Here is an 18,246-nt window from a genome sequence, read left to right as displayed (position 1 = left end):
AGGAACCCCCATCAGACTTTCAGCGGATTTCTCTACAGAAACCTTACAAGCTAGGAGAGACTGGAGTGACATATTCAAAACTTTAAAGGATAAAAATCTTCACCCAAGAATACTCTATCCAGCAAAAATATCCTTCAGATATGAGGGAGAAATTAAATCTTTTCCAGACAAACTAAAGCTGAAGGACTTCGTAGTCACACGACCTCCACTACAAGATATCCTCAAGAAGGCTCTCATACCTGAAAAGAGAAAAAAAGGGAGTAAGGGGTCACAAAACACAGAGTAGGGAGACAAACTGATAGAATCTGAATAGGATAGCAAATATTCAACTATAGCATTAGGATAAAGGGAAGGAAATCATCAAAGCAAACACAATCTTATCACTCTACACACAAACTCACAACACAAGTTGGAATAAGAGATGAAAATAATTTAGGAGGGGAGGAGGAAAAGGACTGAAACAGTCTAGGCTAAGGAAGTAAGAGACCACCAGAAAATGGACTATGTTATACACAAGATTCTGAATACAAACTTCAGGATAGCCACTAAACTAAAAGACAGAACAGAGACACAAAACATAAATAAGGAAAGATCTAAGAAACCCAGCATAAGAAATTGCAGAAGTCAATGGGTAGGCTAAAACACACAGGACGAGAAACAAAGAAAACACAGGAAAACCGGAAAAGAAGCAACAGAATGACAGCATTAAGCCCTCATGCATCAATACTCACCCTCAATGTAAACAGACTGAACTCTCCCATAAAAAGACACAGAGTGGCAAAATGGATTAAAGAACAAGATCCAACAATTTGCTGCCTCCAGGAAACACACCTCACCTCCAAGGACAAACGCAGGCTCAGAGTGAAGGGGTGGAAGGCAATACTCCAAGCTAATAGCAAACAAAAGAAAGCAGGTGTCGCAATAATTATATCAGACAAAACAGACTTCAAGATAAGGCAGGTAAAGAGAGACACAGAGGGCCAATATATAATGATCAAAGGGACACTTCATCAAGAAGAAATAACACTTGCGAATATCTATGCACCCACCACAGGAGCACCAAAGCTCATAAAGCAACTATTAACAGACCTAAAAGAAAATATCAAAAATAACACAATAATACTAGGGGACCTCAACACCCCACTCACATCAATGGACAGATCATCCAGACAGAAAATCAACAAAGAAACAGTGGAGCCAAAAAAAGAAAAAACTAAAACAGTTGGACTTAATAGACATATATAGAACACTTCATCCAAAAACAGCAGAATACACATTCTTCTCAAGCGTGCATGGAACATTCTCAAGGATAGACCATATGATGGGAAACAAGGCAAGCCTCTAAAAATTTAAAAAATTGAAATAATAACAAGCATCTTCTCTGATCATAATGCTATAAAGCTAGAAATTAATTACAAGAAAAAAGCTGAGAAAGGCACAAGGATGTGGAGACTAAACAATATGCTATTGAACAAGCAATGGATCATTGAAGAAATTAAGGAAGAAATCAAAAAATACCTGGAGGCAAATGAAAATGATAACATGCCATACCAACTCGTATGGGATGCAGCAAAAGCTGTAGTAAGAGGAAAATTCATCGCAATTCAGGGACATCTTAACAAGCATGAAAAATCCCAAATCAGCAATCTTAAACTACACCTAACTGAATTAGAGAAAGAACAAACAAAGCCCAAAGTCAGCAGAAGGAGAGAAATAATAAAAATCAGAGCAGAAATAAATGCTATTGAAACAAAAAAGGCAGTGGAAAGGATCAATGAAACAAAGAGCTGGTTCTTTGAGAAGATAAATAAAATTAACGAACCCCTAGCCAGACTTACAAAGAAAAAAGGAGAAAGCTCAAATAAACAAAATCAAAAACGAAAGAGGAGTAATAACAACAGACTCCACAGAAATACAATGGATTAGAAGAGAATACTACGAAAAATTATATGCCAGCAAAATGGATAACCTAGAGGAAATGGATAAATTCTTGGACTCCTACAATCTCCCAAAGCCCACTCAAGAAGAAGCAGACAATTTGAGCAAACCAATCACAAGGAAAGAGACTGAAACAGCCATCAAAAGCATCCCAAAGAAGAAAACCCCAGGACCAGATGGCTTTCCTGGGGAATTCTACCAAACTTTCAGAGAGGACTTAATACCTATCCTTTTCAAGCTATTCCAAAAAATTAGGGAGGATGGAACACTTCTTAACACATTCTACGAGGCCAACATCACGCTGATACCAGAGCCTGACAAGGACACCACAAAAAAGGAGAACTACAGGCCAATATCGCTGATGAACATAGATGCAAAAATTCTCAACAAAATTTTGGCAACCCGAATACAGCACTTCATGAAAAGGATCATACAGCATGATCAAGTGGGATTCATACCAGGGAAACAGGGATGGTTCAACATCCGCAAATCAATCAACGTGATACACCACATCAACAAACTGAGCAATAAAAACCACATGATCATCTCAATAGATGTAGAGAAAGCATTTGACGAGATCCAACAGCCACTTATGATAAAAACTCTCAACAAAATGGGGATAGAAGGGAACTACCTCAACATAATAAAGGCCATATATGACAAACCCACAGCCAACATCATTCTCAATGGGCAAAAACGGAGCACCACCCCCCTGAGAACAGGAACGAGACAAGGATGCCCTCTATCACCACTCTTGTTTAACATAGCTCTGGAGGTCCCAGCCAGAGCAATCAGGCAAGCAAAAGGAATAAAAGGAATCCAAATGGGGGGGAAGAAGTGAAACTCTCGCTGTTTGCAGACGACATGATCTTATATATAGAAAACCCCAAAGAATCCATTGGAAAACTTTTAGAAGTAATCAACAACTACAGCAAAGTTGCAGGGTATAAAATCAATTTACATAAATCAGTAGCATTTCTATACTCTAATAATGAACTAACAGAAAAAGAACTCAAGAACACAATACCATTCAGAATCGCAACAAAAAGAATAAAATACCTCGGGGTGAATGTAACTAAGAAAGTGAAAGACCTATACAAGGAAAATTACAAGGCTTTTCTGAAAGAAATGGATGACGACATAAAGAGATGGAAAGACATCCCATGCACGTGGACTGGAAGAATAAACAGAGTTAAAATGTCCATACTACCTAAAGCAATCTACAGATTCAACGCCATCCCAATCAGAATCCCAACAACATTCTTTACAGAAACAGAACAAAGAATCCTAAAATTTATATGGGGCAACAAAAGACCCCGAATTGCTAAAGCAATCCTGAGAAAAAAGAACACAGCTGGAGGCATCACTTTCCCTGACTTCAAAACAGACTACAAAGCTACAGTAATCAAAACAGCATGGTACTGGTACAAAAACAGGTGCACAGATCAACGGAACAGAATTGAAAGCCCAGAAATGAAACCACACATCTTCTACAAACGAGCTGAGGGCATACAATGGAGAAAAGAAAGCCTTTTCAACAAATCGTGCTGGGAAAAGTGGAAAGCCACATGTAAAAGAATGAGAATTGACCATTCTTTTTCACCATAAACCAAAATAAACTCAAAATGGATCAAAGACCTAAAGCTGAGACCTGAAACCATAAGGCTTCTAGAAGAAAATACAGGCAGTACACTCTTTGACATCAGTATTCAAAGGATCTTTTCGGACACCATGCCTTCTCAGAGAAGGGAAACAATAGAAAGAATAAACAAATGGGACTTCATCAGACTAAAGAGCTTCTTCAAGGCAAATGAAAACAGGATTGAAACAAAAAAACAACCCACTAACTGGGAAAAAATATTTGCAAGTAACGCATCCGACAAAGGCTTAATATCCATAATATATAAAGAACTCACACAACTCAACAACAAAAAATCAAACAACCCGATCAAAAAATGGGCAGGAGACATGAATAGACATTTCTCCAAAGAAGATATACGATCGCCAATAGGCACATGAAAAGATGTTCATCATCGCTGATCATCAGGGAAATGCAAATCAAAACTACACTAAGATATCACCTTACACCCATTAGGATGACAAAAATAACTAAAACAAATAGTAACAAATGTTGGAGAGGTTGTGGAGAAAAAGGAACCCTCATACACTGCTGATGGAAATGCAAACTGGTGCAGCCACTATGGAAAGCAGTATGGAGATTCCTCAAAAAGTTAAAAATAGAACTACCATATGATCCAGCTATCCCACTACTGGGTATCTATCCAGAGAGCTTGAAGTCAGCAATTCCAAAAGACCTATGCACCCCAATGTTTAGTGCAGCATTATTTACAATCGCCAAGATGTGGAAGCAACCTAAGTGCTCATCAACAGATGACTGGATAAAGAAGATATGGTATATATATATACAATGCAATACTACTCAGCCGTAAAAAAGAACAAAATCGTCCCATTTGCAACAACATGGATGGACCTTGAGGGAATTATGTTAAGTGAAATAAGCCAGATAGAGATGGACGACCTTTGTATGACTCCACTCATATGAGGAATTTAAACCTGTGGACAAAGAGAACAGATTAGTGGCTACCAGGGGAAAGGAGGGGGGGGGGGTGGGCACAAAGGGTGAAAGGTTGCATCTACAACACAACTGACAGACACTAATGTACAACTGAAATTTCACAAGATGGTAACCTATCATTAACTTCATAAAAAACTTAAAAAAAAAAAAAAAGAAACAAACCAAAGCTGACCGACTTGGAAGCCAGAAATCACTGGATGCTGTACCTTCCTGGCTGGCACACAAGAAAGAGAAGAGACACGTGTGAGCTGCCCAGATGCCCGGGAGGCTGCAGCAGTGGGCGGAGGCGACTGCACACCCACCCCCAGGGGCTGTGGACCAGAGAGTCTGGGTGTGCAGGAGGTGGTAAGGACCTGGCCCACTAAGGTGGGGTGCAGCACAGACCCCTCTGGTTCCTCTCCTTAGGGACCCCAGCAGGAGGTCCTGGGAGGGAAGTCCAATAGCCAGCACCCCAAAGTAGAGCTCTGCCATTGCTCAGAGGGCTCCCCAAGACCCAATGGTGCCTCACACCTCCTGTGAAGGCACGGCCACAGGTCACCACCCAACGCAGGGAACACCTACGTTCAACACAACACACACAGCAACAGCAGGACAGGACAGGAACAGACACACAGCAAGGACACACAGGAGACACAAGAAACCTTTGACACTAATTGCTGTCTTCAGAGATGTGAGCAAAATACCCCAACCATAACACTGAATGGGAGGATGTATAAAAGAACACAGATCAAAAAAGCTAAGGCCCTAGAAATTAAAACTGATACTGGAAACAAGAAACTCAACTGAAGAATTAGAGGAGAGAAAAGTCTCCCACCCAAAAAAACAGAAGCAAAAGCAACATAAGATGTGAAATGAAAATTTAAGAAACCCAGAGGCTTCATTCTTGAGGTCAAGCGTGAAGCTTACAAGAGTTACAAAGAACATGGAGGAAAAGTTATCCAAACAAACAGAAAAGCACAGGACGTCCCAGAAGTGAAGGAGGAGTCTCAGATTCAGGGCCCCCCTTGTTCCTAGCATGAAAAACAGATACACACAGATAGATCGCTATTGCAGAACACCAGGACACAGCAGGGCCTGAGAGCTGCTGGGAGCACAAGCTGCTCATGAAGGAGACTCAGCGGGCAAGACAACAGAGCCACCTTCCAAATGTGACACCCAGTCAAACACACACCAGGACGAAACAAGCTCTCAGCCATGCGAGGCCCCAGGGTGTGCTCCTCACACGCCCTTTCACGCTACACTAAGGGAACAGGCACAGGAAGGAAAGGGAGTAAACGCAGACAGAGCACATCTGCGCCACGGGCAGTGTGGGTGCAGGGCTGGCCAGAGGGGAAGGACCACGGGCAATGGAGAGCAGGACAACCCCAGGACAGCAGCGAGCAGGAGATCCCGAGGGCAGTGCCGAGCGGGGCAGGGCAGCAGAGGGCAGCAGACAAGGAGACAGACGCATGCCAAGCAGGGGGATGGCTATAACACTGGCATCACACCCACTGGGAACGTGGCCCAGAGGAGAAGTGCAAGGCAGGGAGCTGCCATCCCCCACACTCTCACCCCTAGCAAACCACCACGTGGACGCAGACACTTAGACAAAGGATGTTAACAACACGAAACTGGAAGCAGCCTGTCACAGGATGAAGCAAATGGGGTGCCCCAAATTCCTGCAGTGACATCCTAACCCAGCACAGAACATGACTGCACTTGCAGACAGAGACAGCAGGGGCGCAAGTGCACAGAGGGACGAGCACGCGGAGAGGCAGAAAGAGGGCGGCTGTCTGTAAGCCAAGGAGAGAGGCCTCAGGAAAAACCAGCCAGCACCTCGCTCTGAGACTTCCAGCCAGCACTGAGAGATGACAAACGTCTGTTGTCTAAGCTGCTGTCTGTGGTACTGTTACGGCAGCCAAGCCGACTAAGACACAACCTAAAAGACCGAGAACAACAGATGTTTAGACTGAAGCTGGTGCTCACAGGGGGCAGAGTACACTGCACAAGGCCAGGGTGCTCCACCATGTGTGAGTGCTGCCCGCCCAGGACAGTGGCCAGGAAACCCAGGGGCTACAGACACTTGAAGTAACCACCACTGAACAAAAGGAAACCTCGTTCCACAGTCACACTTCAAGTGCTCACAGCCATGTGCTGGTGGCACCGCACTGGCAGCACAGATTCAGAACATTTCCATCGTCACAGAAAGTTCTGTCTGGACAGTGCTATCTACAAATGTCAAAAATGACAGAAACAGCCTGGAGGCAATTCAACGAAGAACATAAAAGGCAAGGAAAAGACGTTCAACACACAACTCAAAGCAAAAAACGCACAATTTCACACTGTGTGGATCCCTGGAAGGTGTGACAACAGGCCCTCAGGGTGCTGGTAGAGAAGCAGGAAGCCTGGCCCACGGTGGCAGGTGCGACCAGAGCCTCTGGGGCAGGCCCAGGAAGGAGAGCAGACTCTCCTGGACACCCGTGTCTGATTTACGCTTTGAACCCAACAGTGTGTACTGTTGTAAACACACCATAGTGCAGTGTGTGCATTCACAAGACACAAGCAAGCATTCCTTTACTTGGCATGTGTCACAGGCGGCATTTGTGAAAAGGACAGAAATTCAGATTTTATAACAAGACAGACCATTCTCAATTAAAGATTAAAAAAACAATCTTTCTCAATGACAAAAAAATTACTCACCCAACTCAATAGCAAAAAGTAATCCAATTAAAAAATGGGCAGAGGATCTGAACATTTCTCCAAAGAAGACACACAGATGGCCAACAGGCACACGAATAGATACTCAACATCACTCATCATCAGGGAAATGCAAATCGAAACCACAATGAGATATCGCCTCACGCTGGGTAGAATGACTGCTATCAAAAAGACAAGAAATAACAAGTCTGTGGCGAGGATGCGGAGAAAAAGGACCCCTGTATACTATTGGTGGGAATGTAAACTGGTACAGCCGCTATGGAAAACCGTATGGAAGTTCCTCAAAAAATTAAAAATAGAAGTACCATATGACCCAGCAATTCCACTCCTCAGTATTTATCTGAAGAAAACAAAACACAAATTTGAAAAGATATCTGCACCCCATGTTCATTGTAGCATTATTTACAACAGCTAAGATACGGAATCAACCTAAGTGTCCATCACTGGATGAGTGGGTAAAGAAAGTCTGTTTTATACACATACACATACACATACACATACACACACACACAGGGGACTGCTATTCAGCCATAAAAAAGGAAATCATGCCATTTGCAACAACATGGATGGAACTTAAAAGCATTATGCTCAGTGAAATAAGTCAGAGAAAAACAAATACTGTGTGATGTCACTTACATGTGGAATCTACAAAAAAATCCAAGCTCATAGATACAAAGAACAGACTGGTGGTTCCAGAGGCAAGGGGTGGAGGGTGGGCACATTGGTTTAAGGTGGTCAAAAGGTACAAACTTCCAGTTAATAAATAAGTCCTAGGATGTCATGTACAGCATGGTGACCACACCTAATAATATCGTACTGTATATTTGAAAGTTGCTAAGAAAGTAGGTCTTAAAAGTTCTCATCATAAGAAAAAGAAATTTGTAACTATGTGTGTTGAAAGATGTTAATCAGACATATTCTGGTGATCATTTCACAGTACATACAAATATTGAATCTCTACATTGTACACCTGAAACTAATGTTATATGTCAATTATACCACAATTAAAAAGAAATTGGTGGGATGGGGCTGGCCCCGTGGCCGAGTGGTTAAGTTCGCGCGCTCCGCTGCAGGCGGCCCAGTATTTCGTTAGTTCGAATCCTGGGCGCGGACATGGCACTGCTCATCAGACCACGCTGAGGCAGCGTCCCACATGCCACAACTAGAAGAACCCACAACGAAGAATACACAACTATGTACCGGGGGGCTTTGGGGAGAAAAAGGAAAAAATAAAATCTTTAAAAAAAAAAAAAAAAGAAAAGAAATTGGTGGGGCTGGTCCCATGGCCGAGAGGCTGGGTTAGCGCCCTCTGCTGCAGGTGGCCCAGTGTTTTGTTGGTTCAAATCCTGGGCGCGGACGTGGCACTGCTCGTCAGGCCACACTGAGGCGGCGTCCCACATGCCACAACTAGAAGGACCCACAACAAAGAATATACAACTATGTACCGGGGGGCTTTGGGGAGAAAAAGGAAAAAAATAAAATCTTTAAAAAAAAAAAAAAGAATAAAAAAAAAAAGAAATTGGCTGTCACCTCAGGTTGCTCCAGCTGAAGGTCGAATTGATCAAGTTGGTCTTTTCCGTCTTTTTCAGAGGCCTCTTCCAAAAGTGCACTGGATGAACTAAAAGAGAAAACGTCTTAAAAACTTAACATGCAGCACTTTGCCATCTGAACTCTGCTCTCTTCCTGGGATCCAACTGTATGAAAGGAGAAAACCCTCCCTACTCCTTCCAATACAGCCTACTTCTGTGTCGAGGACAGGATGACCGCGGCTGAGCGTGCTGTCTGTGACAGCAACTGGAGCCAGTTCTGAACCCAGCTTGGTCAAGTGTCACGGTGGCAGGGACACCGGAGGCGAGGCAGGACCCTGACAGTCTGCGCCCACCGCTAATGGCTGCAGGTCATTACCCACAGCCTGGCATGCGGGTCAGACTCAGCTCCTGGCTCTGAGGTCAGCTTGTTTCAAGACCCAAACGTAAAATGTGTTTCCAAAACACAAGACTATTACCCTCCATTGGCATGAAATCACAAAAAAACTAGATTTCAGTTCAGCTCAAGGTTCCCCTATTTCAAAAACATATTTAAGACGAATATTGCTTTATTTACCTGATTTCCACAGACTCCACAGGGGAGTCTTCCTTCACCTCCCGCAGCCGCTGTTGCAACAGCGTCAGGTCCTCTTGGTAATTTTTTTCAGCATCCCTTAATTTCTTTTCAAAATAAATTCTCAATTGTTCTAGTTCAGATTCATGCTCGGTTCTCTCTCGCTGCCGCTGCTGGTCAAAGTCTCGCCTCAGGTGTTCTAATTCTTCCACGTGGGACCCTCGAGCCAGGGGCTGCTCACGTAACTCTTTTATAGGATGAAATCACACAATCATCTTAAAACAAAACACTTAGAAAAACTGAGGAGATATTTAAGATTTAAGATATTTAAGGAGATATTTGTAGTGTGGTGCAGAGGACAGAATTCTGAAAAGGGTGCCCACTGTGATGTGACATGAGCACTGTCCATGGCTTATGCTATGTGGCACAGGGGCCTTACACAGGGAGACAACCCGCGGCCTCAGTGAATCCCACGAGCCCCATGGAAGGAGAGAGCTTTCTCGGGCTAGGGGCAGAAGTCAGAGAGATGGGAAGTGTGAGCAGTACTCCAAATGCTGTTGGGGGCTCTGAAGATGAAAGGACCGTGTGCAAGCAACGTGTGCAAGAGTGGCCCCAGCTGACAGCCAGCAAGGAAAGGGGACCTCAGCCCTACAGCCACAGTGACTGACTCAGCCACCACCTGAGTGAGCCAGGTCAAGGCGCAGCCCAGCACCCTGAATCTGGCTGTGGGTGACCCCAGGGAGAAAACACAGGTGTGCCATCCCAGACTTCTGATCTATGTATCTCCAAGCTGGTAAACAGGTGTGGTTTTAAGCTGTAAGTCTCTGACTTGTTAACACAACAGAACAGTAACACACACTCTAAAGGAACTTGTCACCATCGCTATTTTGATCAAAAGAACGCTGCCAGCTGGTCTACGATAATAATTAGCTTTCAAATAATGTGGACATAAACTAGTCACTATCCCAGAGGTTTCAACTCAAAGTTGCCGTAAGGGTCCTTATGCAAGGGAGAAGATTCCCAGCACAACAGGTGAGAAGTGAAACACGCGTGTGAAAGCACAACAGCCACCTACATGTAAGTCCACCAGCCCCGCCTGCAGCCTCCACCAGTGTCAGACGGACCCAAAAGAAGGACCAAGCGGTGAACTGACAGCGTGCAGGACAGGGAAGTGGACATGAGGCCTTATTCACCACTTTCACCACCACAGCAGCAGACGGGCACCGCTTCTGGTCCTTTCTCATATCTGTTCTTTGTGCCAAGTAACATTTATTCAGCAAGGGCAATTGCTGGTTTTAAAGGCTCTGTCTGGAGACCAGCAGCAGGAAAGTTCGTGTCTGTGTTCTGCTCTGCAGAGTCTCTCCACCCCCCGCTGAAGGCATTGCCCGGAGCACGACTGCTCTGACACAGGGTCCTGTGATGGCGCCCAGACAACCTGCCCTCAGTCTGATTGGCTGCACTTGCTGGGGCTGGGATACGGGCGTCATCCTCCAAAACTGGAGCTCGGGGCCACAGGAGCCTGACCACACCCAGCCCTGGGGAGCGCACGGGGCCCAGGAAGCGGTGTGCACAAGGCACCCCTGCGACCCCAAATGCCGGCTCAGAGCTGCATCCTACAGCACTCAGGCACAACTCCTCAGCCAACGTGAGCACCGCCGGTCAGCTTCACCAGCCTCACACCTCAAAGTGCCTCACGCTCACGCGGGGAAGACACATGATTCTGTCGTTATTCAGTAACTCACTTAAGGATGAGACCAAGACTCCACCAGCAAACCAACTTCCACCTTAAAACTACACAACTCAATCTTTAAAGAAGTTTACAAAATCACTTTTTGCACTTACTACAATTGTTAAATTCTAGTTTGGGGTTTCAACACTTAGAAACACACAGCTTTAGCTTCTGAGGATCTGAACTTTTAACAGGAAATTCCTCACCACTGGGCTCCTGTCTGTTGGTTCTTGCAGACTCAAGCTGGGACCACAGGCTCCTGATTTCTTCCTGTGACTGAGCCTTCAGATCTTCGTACAATGCTTGAAGAGTCTCTAACTGGAAAAGGAAGGCGACAACGTGAGACACCAACTCACAGCGACACGTCGTCTGTGCCCAGCATCTGACAGGCATGAGATGGGAGTAAGAGGTCAAATTCCAAGCCTACGGCCTCGAGAAGACCAGCAACAGCGGCCCCCTGCTGTGAAATGTGCCGTGACCTGGCCGCAGTCCTCTCAGCGACCCAAGTTTTCCTCTTACGCATTCCCTGTCGGCCCCTGGCCCTGCTACCTGCACAGATCCATTTTTGCTCACTGAGCAAGCACAGGAACTTTCTCTGTTGTCCTAAACACATGCCCTTCTAATTTGCCGGGAGGAAGCTCAGAGCATGCCCCGGGCCCCCAAAGTGGGTGGACTGGGCTCCTCCAGGCTGTCAGCAGAAACGGAGCAGCACCCCTCAATCTCCCAGGAGGCCCCCTGTTGTCGAGTTTAACAAGTTCCAACCCATCCCAAGATTACATCACTGACCCCAGGGAATTTCTTTCTCATCTGAGGTCACCACCCTCCCTCATCCCTTGTGTAGTATGTCTGGGTTTTCCCTGAATTTCATGGTCAACCTTCCTGGGGAGTGGTTTCTTCCAAGAGGAACAGAACTGGCACACCGAGCATGTGCTGCACGCCAGCCTGCCCTGCACCAATGGACCTGAGAGCAGCTCCCACCCACTGTCATGGGGGGTCAGGTTCAGGCTGGTCCTAAGTTGGGAGCCACAAGTGCAGGGACAAGGGCTGAAGGACCTGCCTGAAGGAATGTGAGAGCTTGGCTGTGCATGGGCAGTGCCAGCGCCAAGGTTGTTCTGGCACCTGCAGCCTTTTCTTGTCCAAGGCACAGGAAGAGGGTGCCCTTCCACCATCTCATTCCCATCAGTCAGAGAGCCAGCAGGGAGGGGACTTGCCCCAGCCTGGCCCTGGATCTGCCCTGCCAGGAACCCCTGCTCTGCACCTGGCAGGTCCTGGCCTCTGTTGGGAGGAGAGGAGTGGGAGCAGGTGTGAGAGCTGCAGAGCATGAGACACAGCTCCTCCTGGGCTCCGACGACCACCCTCCTCTCCTCGGTAGACCCATGCACAGGCCAACACTAACTCCGTCCCCTACTGACTTCCTTTCTTGTTTCCTGAACTGCTGCATAGGGTGTTGCCTGGTTCTTGGGTTTGGCAACAGGTGCACTTCAGGTCTCTAAGAAAGATCTGGCCACACTTCCTACATTTTGATATGTAGAGTTTCATCGGAAAAGAGTTTTGAATACATAAGAAGTAGAAGTGTTTCCAGTTAACTGTTCCAAGGAACTTCTTGTTTGCCGAGCTGTAGTCAGAGGCTGCGGCCTTATCCCCAGCGTCTGTGGTCTCTAACCTCTCAGGGGTTCTGGTCAAGAACAACTCCATCTCAGACTGAACCTGACTGTGAAATCAACCCCAGGGACCCTCCATCGCTACCTCTTCATCTACCAGCTCTGCCAAATATTGGGTCTCTTTACCTGTAGTACGTAGTACTTAAGTTCCAGCAAACACAAGAACGTGAAATGACCCCAACCCACAATCTTCTAAAACTCCCTTCCTCCACCAAGTAATTAAAATAAATCAGCTCTTGCCTACCTCTAGTTGTTTTTCTTTTTCCTTCCCTTTGAACTTCAGCTCCAAGTCTTCTAAGCACTGACAGTGCTCAGACTGCAGGTCTTCGTGTAACTTTCTCAAGGCCACTTCGTGTTGAGCCTCCAAAGTCTTAAGGGAAACTGGAGAGCAGAAGCGGCCTCATTCAGTGCAAGACACCACAGCGTCTTCCTTCTCAACACGACATTAAGCAGCACGTTGCCGTCAGTAACGACAGCCCTGCTTGCGCCGCCCCATGGATGGCAGGTCCAACTCCTTCCAGACCCCATTCTCAGGGCCCCTGCTCTCCCAGGGGCAGGAGGAGATGCAGACAAGCCCTCCTGACTGGTGGGCATCACCGTGTAACAGCCAACCCAGATAAAAAGTGAACAGTCGCAATATTACTTTTTTGGTAGCAACATAATAATGGAGTGTGCAAAAACCATCTCTGAAACAAAGGTTTCAGGAAGGTTTAGAGACACTGAGTGGCCTGTGATCAACAGGGGGAAGCTGGCCGGGCCGCACCTCCGTCCCCATGGGTATCACACACATTGGTTATCTGACGTTTGAGCACAGGGGATTCGCGGCCAATCGTAAGTCTGGCAGATCACATGACATTCACTCTAGTATTACACAGGAAAACTTCGTCCCCCTTCCAAACTTGCTCATTTTAACTAGATACTCACATTCAGCCTGATTTTTGGCTTGAAAAATCTCCTCCAACTCAGCTTTCTGTTCAGCCATTTCTTTCTTAAACTGGTTTTGTAAATTCTCCAATTCTGATTGATGCTTTCCAGATAACTCTTGGCGTAGGTTTTCTAAGCATAAATCCCTCTCAGATTCCCAGTCTTGCTTCAGGGTCTGATTTAAATAAGGAAAAAGGAGATTATGGCCAATAGTTGATCATCTGTGGTAGAAAAATTTAAATCACACATTCGAAAACCTGGAGTGGGCAGTCACCCTGCCCAGACCAGACTGTCACCACAGGAAACCAGCTCGCGATGTCCACTCGGTCCGTCCACTACCCCTAAAAGGGATAGGACGGGAGCACTCACTAGGCAAACAGCCAGGGAGAAGACAAGAACCAGCTGCCCAGCACAGAACCAGCCTCTGAACAGAGCCCAGGCTTGTGGTCACTCACAATGACCCATGCCCCCGATACCCCAAGCAAGACCCGTGAGTCTACGGTGATTCACAGACCTCTGCCGGGAGCAAGTCTCTGCCCAAATGCCCTAAGAAACGAGTCTCGCTGTCCAGCTCAGAGGGTGGGGGCGGGGCACAAGCCCCCACTCAGGACTGTCCTCTACCCACTGTCCAAACAGAGCAGCAGGACAGAGACACCCACGTGCCCATCACACACAGCCCCACGCTGCCAGGTCCCCTGATGTCACCCACGTCCCCCACTGTCACTCACACTAACAGCCCTTCCACAAACTCAGCCTTGAGAAAAGGACTGATCACGAGGATCAAAAGTTCCAGCAAGAGATTTCCTTAGAAAAGAGCTCACTCTGTTACACCCTAAAATACACCTCTTTCCCCCAAAAAGGGGGTGTGGGGTGACAGCAGAAGGATAACTACAGGACAATCCAGAGTGGTAAGCACAGCCCTCATGTGACATCACCCAGCGCTGGCCGCAGCAGCGTGAACACTCCAGGCCTGGCTGCTCTGCCCACAGGTGCACTCTGCACCCCACTGCCACGCCTCCTCCCTCTGTGGCTCCTGTGACGTCCCTGCCCCTGTACCCTACGCACTTCACGTCATCTCAGCAGTCCGTGCTCCCCTGTGCTGGGACATCCGGCTGTAAGGACGAAGACGTCCAGGGCACAGCGAGGGCCAGACCACAGGGGCCACTCAGAAACCAGACTCGGGATGGCACAGCCTCACGTTACCGAAGTCAACACGAAACCCCAAAACAAGTCATTGTGACAAATTCAAATTGTACAAATAAAAGAAGGTCATACCTGTAAAAGAAAATGCAATACACTTCCCACCAGCACATTCAGCCAAAGCTTTGAATGGATCTCGTTCAAGTCAAGGTCAGGGGCTCCTCTGTGGAGGGTTCCAGGGTAGGGGGCAAGTTGGAGGGATGGGGAGAAAAGGAAAAATACTGCACACACAGAATGACGTTTCCAATCGTACGTACCTCTATCATCTGGACATTTTTCTCCATTTCTATTTGCAACTTTTCCTTCAGCTCGGCTGCAAGACAAACATAAGAAGTAGCTTGGATCACTGATCTCAGACTTTTCCAGTCTGATCGCCCAGGAGATGAGAGCGCTCCCGGCGCCCACTGGTTGCTCCACAAAGCACTCACCAGTGTGAACGGGACAATAGCACACGTCTGTAAAGGACAAGAAGGTGACGATGTCTGGCTAATTAACAAATTATATTCATGCCCAAACCAAGGACAGCGAGATTTCCAGCCACCGTGACAACAGAGGATGAGCAGGACAAGGCTGACTCCGGGGCTGCACAGGTCACTGAGCACCCTGAACCCTCATCACCCTTCTGGTCATGAGAAGCTCAGCCTGTTGGCTCCACACAGGGCCCCCACGCACCCAGGCTCCCTCTGCACCAGAGTCCAGCCCAGGTGCTAGAAGACAAGTGAATCAAGACAGGAAGAGACGTTCTAGGACCCAACGCTCCCAAACCTGCGGAGAAAGAAGCACAAGAGGCACCAGGTGCCGGAGGTGGAGGAAGAAGACAAGGCCGGGCCAGCGGCATGGCCAAGCATGGCCTGAGAGCCAGGTGTGCATCTGGAGATCTGGGTGCCAGGGAGAGATGGCAGGGCTTTAGGAAAGGGTTGGGGGGAGCTGGGGAGAGGGCACCACACAACAGGCGACACAGCAGGTGCACAGTGAGTGCAGCCTGAGTGAGTCCCGAATTCAGGCAGAGGGCCAGACGGCAGCCCTGTCCACAGGGCCAGCCCAGGGCAGAGCCTCTCGGAGCAGAGGGCAGGCATGGGCCTCTCCATGAACCCGTTCCCAGGGGTGTGTCAGGAGAAACAGCACCAGAAGGGGCCTAAGGCAAAGCATGTTTTGTATTTTAAAAAATAAAACAGGTGATGTAAACCTCTGTATTTGTATGTGCCCGAACCCACATGAAGAAACACGGAAAGGCATCACAAGAACCTGAGAAGACTGGCCCACTCTCGGGGTGGGGTCCCAGCACACTCACAGCCAGGCACGTGTTTTTATTTTTCAAGTGAAAACTCACCAATGGGCAGATAAGCAGCCACTCATGCCAGCAGGAAAATGAGGAACTGCCAAGGATGCAGGATTTTTGGGTCATGAACATTCTGAACTCAGATTGTGGCAGTTTGCACAACTCTAAATATGCTAAAAACCACTGAAGGGTACACTTCAAATGGGTGAGTTGTGTAGTATGTGAATTATAGGAAATAAAGTGATTATGTAAACATCAGATGCGTACAAAAAGTAGCAACAGCTTCAGCAAAAAACGTACAAAAGAAACATTCAAGTGAAAAGATAGAAGTGTATTTTAGACAAAAAGAGCTCAGTCTAGGCCAGATGAAGAGGCACCTAGCAGCCACAGGAGTGGCATGGCCCCATTCTGGGGTCCGGGGTTCTGTGTACCAGGGCATCTGGGTCAGGCTCGACAGAGCTTGGCCACAGATGGAGTCCTGTCAGAGACGCAGACACAGAAACTCCCAGCACGTGAGCAAATCGTCTCCAACAACATTGTTTCAAAAACTAACACAAGCCCGGGGCTGGCCTGGTGGCGTAGTGGTTAAGTCTGTGCATTCCACTTCAGGGGCCCAGGGTTCGCGGGTTGGGATCCCGGGCATGGACCTACACGCTCCTCATCAGGCCATGCTGTGGCAGCATCCCACATACAAAAAAGAGGAAGATCAGCACAGACGTTAGCTCAGAGCCAATCTTCCTCACCAAAAAAGAAAAAAATTAAACACAAGCCCAGTGGAAAACTGGAGAGAAGGCAAAGGGACAGCAGAGTAGGACACACACTGCACCACCCAGACATGGACAACCCCTGGGCACTGGGTGGGTGCCCATGCCACCACATGCTGCACTTCCTGTGGGCACGGAGACCAGCATGTGAACACCTTCCCAGGGAGGCGCCGTGATGGGCCACCTGCTTTCCAACTCCAGGAGCAGGGACTTGTGCTTCACACAGGTCACCTCAAAGCCCCACCCCGCCCGCATGCCCATACCTGTCTCCTGGGCGCACCGCAGCGCCATCTCCTCCTGCTCGCGGGCGTGCTGCTCCCTGATGAGCTCCAGCTCCAGCCGCTGCCTGCTCTGCAGCAGGGCCAGCTCCTGCGCGTGCCGGCCGTTGAGCATCTCCCGCAGCTCCGTCAGCGCCGTCTCCTTCTCCTTCTGGAGGTTGGCCTGCGTCAGCTCCAGCTGCGCTGTGTGCATGTTGCTCAGGCTCAGACGCAGCGCCTCCAGCTCCAGTGGGGGCACCGGCTGAGGAGAGAGGCGATTTTGGGGTGGTGCGGGGAGAGCACACTACAGAGCGCACCCCAGCATGGCCCTGTCTTCTGGGTGGCCACAGTGTACTTGTCTGCAAGCACTGACTGCTCCTGCCCAGACACTGCCGCAGCGCCCCTTCCCATGCTGTTCCTGCTGCTCCGCACCAGCCTCACACTCGAGAGACAGCACCAGCTCAGCCCCTGCTCAGTCCCAGGCAAGCTCCTCACAGGACCTCAGTGCAGCCCGCTGCCCTGGCACAGCCAGCAACGTCCCGACCACCTAACCTAAAGTGGCCTCTTACCCCTCCCTGGAAGCCCCTCCAGTTACACATCCTCTCCTCCAACTAAACCAAGGCTCCTGGAGGGCAGGGGTCATAACCACTGCCTCTTTGTTCCTCCTCAGACAACGACGTTGGCCACACACAGGCCAGCGCCTTGCAGGACAGCCCCCACCTTCATCCAGACAGAGTCCACGGCCCGGAGGCCCAGCCTGGCTAGGGACAGGTGAGCAGACGTTTCAGATATTGCAAAACCCCTGCTAATGCACATGAGACAACACCAGAACACTGACAGCAGGTTCTCTGTGACAGTCAGTGTCAACAAGGGTGAAACTGAACAGTGACCAGCGACCACTGAGCTAACAGCACAGACAGGAACCCCACATCCCAGACCAGAGACAGGTGAGCTGGGCACTTCACTGCTCTGGAACGCAGGCAGCGGGGAACAAAAGAGAACTTCTGTGCCTGAGACATGAGGGATCTGCTTCTCCTTCCACCGCCTCCGTGGGCCAGGGTTCCAGGCGTCCAACTGTTTGACACAGAGGAAGCAACACCT

The 18,246-nt window shown here is 48.1% G+C and overlaps 1 protein-coding gene across 39 annotated transcripts in view; it reads right to left on the bottom strand.

Annotated features, from left to right (window-relative positions):
* Positions 1 to 18,246, bottom strand: part of PCNT (pericentrin) — a 142,253-nt gene that overhangs the window by 105,012 nt on the left and 18,995 nt on the right. For all 39 annotated transcript variants that reach the window (XM_070598017.1, XM_070598031.1, XM_070598034.1 and 36 more), the window contains 7 exons: positions 17,152 to 17,407; positions 15,103 to 15,158; positions 13,646 to 13,820; positions 12,966 to 13,102; positions 11,267 to 11,378; positions 9,335 to 9,578; positions 8,762 to 8,849 (listed from right to left, as the gene is read on the bottom strand). In XM_070598017.1, the coding sequence (XP_070454118.1) occupies positions 8,762 to 8,849; positions 9,335 to 9,578; positions 11,267 to 11,378; positions 12,966 to 13,102; positions 13,646 to 13,820; positions 15,103 to 15,158; positions 17,152 to 17,407 (1,068 nt within the window). The remainder of the gene's footprint in view (positions 1 to 8,761; positions 8,850 to 9,334; positions 9,579 to 11,266; positions 11,379 to 12,965; positions 13,103 to 13,645; positions 13,821 to 15,102; positions 15,159 to 17,151; positions 17,408 to 18,246) is intronic.

Source organism: Equus przewalskii, chromosome 27 (genome assembly GCF_037783145.1).
Source record: "Equus przewalskii isolate Varuska chromosome 27, EquPr2, whole genome shotgun sequence".
NCBI classification, from domain to species: Eukaryota; Metazoa; Chordata; class Mammalia; order Perissodactyla; family Equidae; genus Equus; species Equus przewalskii.
This window is presented reverse-complemented; position numbering and strand designations above follow the sequence as displayed.